The 6,179-nt window shown below is 37.5% G+C and overlaps 1 protein-coding gene across 1 annotated transcript; it reads right to left on the bottom strand.

Annotated features, from left to right (window-relative positions):
• Positions 1 to 1,444: 1,444 nt before the first annotated feature.
• On the bottom strand, positions 1,445 to 5,338 carry LOC122883414 (acidic mammalian chitinase-like). Its single transcript, XM_044212052.1, has 11 exons — positions 5,205 to 5,338; positions 5,095 to 5,121; positions 4,753 to 4,957; positions 4,609 to 4,665; positions 4,350 to 4,515; positions 4,139 to 4,263; positions 3,928 to 4,051; positions 3,079 to 3,261; positions 2,835 to 2,951; positions 2,583 to 2,715; positions 1,445 to 2,459 (listed from the first exon to the last, which is right to left on the bottom strand). The coding sequence occupies exons 1-11, from the start codon at positions 5,227 to 5,229 to the stop codon at positions 2,188 to 2,190; spliced, it is 1,434 nt and encodes a 477-aa protein (XP_044067987.1). The 5' UTR covers positions 5,230 to 5,338; the 3' UTR covers positions 1,445 to 2,187.
• Positions 5,339 to 6,179: the final 841 nt, after the last annotated feature.

The raw sequence follows: 6,179 nt of genomic DNA, 5'->3' as shown, positions 1-6,179 counted from the left end.
ACAGCAAGCAGCCGTGAATGATGCAAGCAGAGCAGTTGTTTGCGCCTATTTATGTGATATTTTGCAGGTGAAAAACCTCTAAAGTGCTGCTGTTTGTTGAAAACAAAAGTATCTTGATGGGGTATAAGAGAGTCTGTCTAAATCCCATCCACGCCTTCCTGCAACAGATCAACATTGACATCCTCTCTGTGTGGATGTTAAAGAGAATACTATACACGATACAAAATATTATTGGAAACAACATTGTTATATTTATAACGTTATAAATCAGCTGTAAAACACAACTAACCATTTCACAAATTTTAATGCAGATCTAAAATGTGCACTGTTAGTTGTATGATAGGGAAGAAATAGTCTAATAATTAATCTAAATATTGGATCATACAACATGGACAGGAGATCCATAAGTGAAATAGATACGGATAATATCTGCACCTCAGTACAGAAATTACAGACTGTGATGTGGAGGAGTCAAAGGCACAGATTATCAGTAAGCTGATAATGTTAGAATCATACATATTAATAACCAGGTTATGTTCCATATCATATCCTGAACATGAGTAAAACCAAGATAAGACATAACAGGGACTAGTGTAGTAGTAGTGGTAGTCTAGTAATTACCATAATTGTCATAGAATATTAAAGTGACAAGACCCTGACTAGATCAAATAATGACATGTTTTGTGTGCAGACATTAGTATTTCATACTCTTGAATTTGTAATCTGTGTACACAAAGTCGTTTCCTCAAATTATTTAATTTGTAACATTTAATTATTTGTTTCCCTCAGATGTATTATTATTTTGTGTCTTTGTATAATGCTCTAAAATTAATCAATTCCCTAAACTTAATAGCATTAAGTTAATGTAAAAGTAGGAATTGCTGAAGTTGTTGTTGCGGTTGGTGGGAATATAATAATAATAATAAACTATTTATATAGCGCTTTTATTAACAAAATTACAAAGTGCTTCACAAAAGGATAAAATACAATAAAACAATAATAGTAAAATAAAAATAAATAAAACTAAACAGTCGGGCTCTGGGAAGGACCAGAAAGCTACCATCAGCTGATCTAAGAGGGCGCCCAGGCTCATCAGGGGTTAGTAGGTCTTTGATATAGTTAGGTCCCTGGTCATGTAAAGCCTTGAAGGTCAACAATACATTTTTAAAATCAATGCGAAAATGAATGGGTAGCCAATGGGGCCAGAATTGGAGTTATATGATCTTGTATTTTTGTACCGGTGATAATCCTAGTAGCAGCATTTTGAAACAATTGAAGGCGATAGAGGAAAGCCTGAGTAATACCTGTGTAGAGGGATAGTCTGTTTAGTTAGAGAAGAGCACTCAAAATGTATTATGGTGTTTATACAGGGCACTGTATAAAAGTGTATATTAGAGTATATTTTATGTTGCAGTGTAATGGAAAGACACCCAGAAGTCAATGCTTTTGTAAGGATTACCATTGTGTGTTTAATGCATTAGATAAGGTTTAATCAGTAGTCTTTAGGAAAAACAAATCGGAATTCACAGACAATTTTAAGGTAATCAGTTTCACATGAAAAAAACATCTTCTCACAAGTACTACATTTCCACTGTTAAATGAACTTACAGGGATAGTTTGGGTTTTTGGAAGTGGTGTTGTATGAGGTACTGCCTACAGTAGATGGGGGTCGGCGCACAGCCAGATTGGAGAAGCAGACAGCTGCTCTGCCACAGACACTCAGCTCTATATTGTTGTGAATGGGGATCAACAGTAATGTGTATTTTAACCGCCAAAAAAAGTTTGACCTAAAAAAATCTGTAACAGTATAAGTGTACACTCTAAAAGTAAAATTCTCACTGCTTTACTGTGCTGTCAGACAGCCCTTTCCTTTGGCACTACATTTTCTCAACTGCGGGACTTCCATATTCCTACGCATATGCACTGCTTCAGCATAATACCGTGCGCTGCAAAGCAGTATGCGTAGCGTCCCGCTTCTCCAAACTGGCTGTGCGCCGACCCCCATCTACTATAGGTAATGCACTGACTATCGATAAGTACCTCATACAACCCCACTTCAAAAAACCCAAACTATCCCTTTAACACAAAACACAGTCATAAAATTGTGAATCAACAAGAATGATTTTTGCTCACTGTTGATGACTACAGATATCGGAGCTTGTCGAATGTAAAATGACGTGCAAGCTTTTAGGGCCAGTCACAGCATTTGCAGCTATCTCGAAAGACCAAATTAGCTGGGCAGTTTTGGATCCAGGTGATGCCATTGGCACAATTGTAAAAGGAACCTGGGGCATCAGGTTTGGCATAAACCCCACCGGTCTTTGTTGCACAGAAGTTGTTGTCTGGGATTTTGGTTGAAGTAGTGATTGAAGGTCTGGAACTAGGTGTGGTGGAATCTTTGTTTGTAGACAGAGTCACTTGATTTGGAATGGTTTCTGTAGTGGGAAGGGGAGGAAGATCTGTAGAAATAATAGTGAAATATTAGTATTCTGTACAATCAAAGTTGACAAAAGTCAAGAAATTAATTAATGCTGTGTGAATTATGAAAGAAAACATTTTAACAATATATAAATTCTATTTACCTGAAGCCAAAAGAGAGCGGAGATAGCTGATGAGAGGGTAGTTTCCCTGTCCACAGAACTGTCCATTAAAGTCATCCAGATCCAGAGCCCAGACGAAAGCGCCTCCAAATCTGCTGCCATTTAGGTAACGCACCTGAATAAACAACGATAGCAACACTTGTATGTACTTTAACACTGTATTTTAACTTGACTTTGTACATGTGGTATCTGGCAAAAGAATTGAGCAACATTTTTATAGAAACACATGACTACCTTAGTCTCAAAACTTTCTTTGTTGTCATATCCAACCCACTCATTTTGTTTGACGGCATATGGAACTTTCTGGTCCTCAATCAAGTGGACACTGGCCCCTTGAAGAAAAGTGCAAATCTGAAAAGAAAATGAAAACCAATGTATTGAAGCTCTGTGTGATGGCTTCATAATAAAATAACTTCATCTTTTTATCAGTAATATAGACTATAAAAGATAGATCAATTCAATGAATCGTCAATGAAACCTCATAATAAGACCAGAAGCCGGCCTCCCGTGTAAAAACACCAGCAGCAGCGGGACCACTGGCTGGTGCTCCAACCTGACTGGATTGAGTAGACAGTTGAAATGTTCTCCCGTATGTAGCAAAGCCCATATTTAGCTTTTCTACAGGTGTTCCCTTGTCCCGCCAATACCTCATGGCAAAGTCCTGAAAAGTGAATAAAAAGAGATAGACAGAAGTCACGTTTCCATCCAAATGTAATGCAAATTTTAACAGAATTTCCAGAAATCAGCAAAATAAAATGCCAATTGACGCGTGTTTCCATCCATGACTTTTTTGCGAATATAAAGAGATAAACAGTTGGTGGCACCAATTCTCCAGTCGAATGCCATTAAACCATTGCAGGAGAAGAGAACGCCAGTCAAACCTCAAATGAAGGAAAACCATGTGGAAAACCTGATGGAAATATGCCATTTATGTTTGTTTCATGTATTAATTTGAGAAATGTTACCATCTCCTCATTGCTCCTCACAGATCTGATGTTTTCATCTGCTGCTATTTTTCGTCTCTCCAGTGGAGCGGAAACTTCAGACGTTTAAGTCACATGCTTCTTGCAAGTCATGATTAATTTGCTAATTCTGTTTCTGTCGCATTTTGCATGTATCAAACACCAACCTTTCCACCTCAGCCAAGCGTAGAAATTTTTTTCCAATATTTGAACTTTAAAAAAAAATTCCACTTGGGTTTCTTAATTTAATTCTTAAATTGAAAATCTGCATAAAAACAGGTGGATGGAAATGCACTTACTGAGCAAGAAACAAAGAGTGAGTTGGCATTAGATGATGCAGCTAAAAAATGAATCCCTGTACTCACAGTATTTAAGTAAACATGGTCCCCAGTGTCTTTGGATCCCTTGTATAAGGGGCTGTGATGTCCTGTCACACTCTCCCAGGAGCCATGAAAGTCGTATGTCATCACATTAATAAAGTCCAGGTACCTGATAAAATGCATGTTAGTGCAAGTTCACCAAAACATTATGACAGCTAATCATCGGAATAATGTGGGGAGTAACAATTTGGTGTACTTTGCCATCTCTGCAATTTCAAAACCAGCATCAATGGTTCCTTTCCCAGCAGCCACAGCAGCAGAGATCATTAATCTGGACCTACCAGTTGCAGTTCCCTCAGCCTCATAGGCTTCTAGGAGTTCCTGTACACCACAGAATCATAGGAAAATCACCTAATGGTTTATGTTAAACATCAGTTGAACTCCAGAACAATAATTATGGATCTGACCTTGCATAACACTGTGAATCTCTGCTTGTCCTCGAGAGGACTTCCTCTTGCAGCGGGGTATTCCCAGTCCAGGTCTAGTCCATCAAAACCATATTTTCTCAGTAGTTTGATAGAAGACTGGATAAATGTATTTCTGTTGGCTTGTGTTGACACCATTGTAGTGAATCTGGGTAGCATTTTGGGGAAAGAAAAATGCTCTCAAGAAGACATACATACATTACATTGATCTTTATTGATTGTTTTGTGCTAAATATCTCACTTTTGTGTTCCAAAGGTCCAGCCTCCGACTGCCAACAGTGTTTTTAAATTTGGATTCCTGTGGGAATGTACAATTTTAGTTGCCAGCTATGATTATTTTTCATAACATTTTACAAGAGATACTGCTAGAAAATTCTGGACTGACCTCTGTTTGAGCCCATTAAAGGATGTGTAGAGGTCGTCATCGTTCCATTCTATGGTGACTAACTCATTAGCCTCATTAATACCAGAAAAGGCATAGATCAGGTGGGTACACAGGTTTGGATCAATATTTAGAGGCATAAACTTCCCATTGCTAGGTCGGTATTGGGACCAGTTAGTGAAATAACACACCAGTCTGGAGGATGAGACTAAACATGGAAGAACAGAAATAGTTTTCATTAATCTTTGAGGAATAATCATTGACTAGATATTTAACAATATAGACTGTGTTCAGTTGCTACTAAGACTGTTCAGTATTAATCATTAATATAACTTGTGAACTCACCCAAATTGCCAAGGGAAAGACAGAGACCTTCAAAGTTACAGATTTAGTTAGTAAATATTAGTTAAAAACAGATTTTAAGAAACCGTTTCATGCCTTTCATTGTGCCTCACCTGCAATTAGAATTAGCTTGCTCATGGTTGTGCTTGGATGAGCTCTTGCCTTGTCAAAAATAGAGCACTTGCTCTAGCTTTCTTTTGCTGATGAAAGAATACGCAAACCATGATAATCATTAACTGGGAAAAAATTGTCTGAACCGAAGGTTAGGACATGGAGCTGGTGCTTCATCCAAGTAGGTCAAATAACAGAAGCTGGTAAAAGACATTTGACCTCACAAAGAAAACTTCACAACTTGACATACTCAGTTGATACGAAATCTTTCTGGACACATGCAGAAAACACAGGGTCTCCTTAGACTGTATAATATTAAACAACCTGTGACCCTTTGTAAGCTACACAGTCTGTTGCTTAAAACTCATTCTGTCACTGATAGTTTCTCAATATTTGGTCTGTCTGACACATTAACCATGCATCTTGCACTTTGAGTGGCATCAATTCTACAAATGTTTCAAAAGCTGTCAATCTATAGTATTCCAGCATTCTTAAAACATCCCAGACATTGTCTTGTGGTGTTATGTACAGTGTGTTTTGCCTTTTCCATTTTCTAACATTCCCAGAGATGTTTAGTGGCTTTGAGGTCAGATGACTGGGGAACATCAGCACTTCTCTTGCTTCTTTGGACTTCAGACAGTGCTGGCATAGCTTCAATTCAGGGTCAATGTCCTGTTAAATGAATCCTCTTACAAACATCAAGCCGGACAGGCATATAAAAGCCTATAGTGAGTCTGAATGTATAGCATAGTAGAAAGTAGACTAATGTAGTAACAAAATCTTGTCTAGATTTTTTTTCCCACAAGACTTGGAGAACATTTATTTAAAAAAAGAATCCCTAATATGCTCCACATAAGTAATATAAGTTGAGCGTTGTGTTGTGCAGTCTTGTCTTATTTTTGTGACGTCATCATTTTGTGTTTCATGTCAGAATCATGTACAAAATATATATTTAGACTTTTTATTCATTTGAATAG

Source organism: Siniperca chuatsi, linkage group LG10 (genome assembly GCF_020085105.1).
Source record: "Siniperca chuatsi isolate FFG_IHB_CAS linkage group LG10, ASM2008510v1, whole genome shotgun sequence".
NCBI classification, from domain to species: Eukaryota; Metazoa; Chordata; class Actinopteri; order Centrarchiformes; family Sinipercidae; genus Siniperca; species Siniperca chuatsi.
This window is presented reverse-complemented; position numbering and strand designations above follow the sequence as displayed.

Excerpts from the sequence above, each read along its gene's own strand:
- LOC122883414 (XM_044212052.1), bottom strand. The coding sequence starts at position 5,229 with ATGAGCAAGCTAATTCTAATTGCAG. Across the intron at positions 3,262-3,927 it reads ACCATGTTTACTTAAATACT|GACTTTGCCATGAGGTATTG; the intron begins GTGAGTACAGGG and ends TTCACTTTTCAG. Across the intron at positions 2,716-2,834 it reads AAGAAAGTTTTGAGACTAAG|GTGCGTTACCTAAATGGCAG; the intron begins GTAGTCATGTGT and ends TTGTTTATTCAG.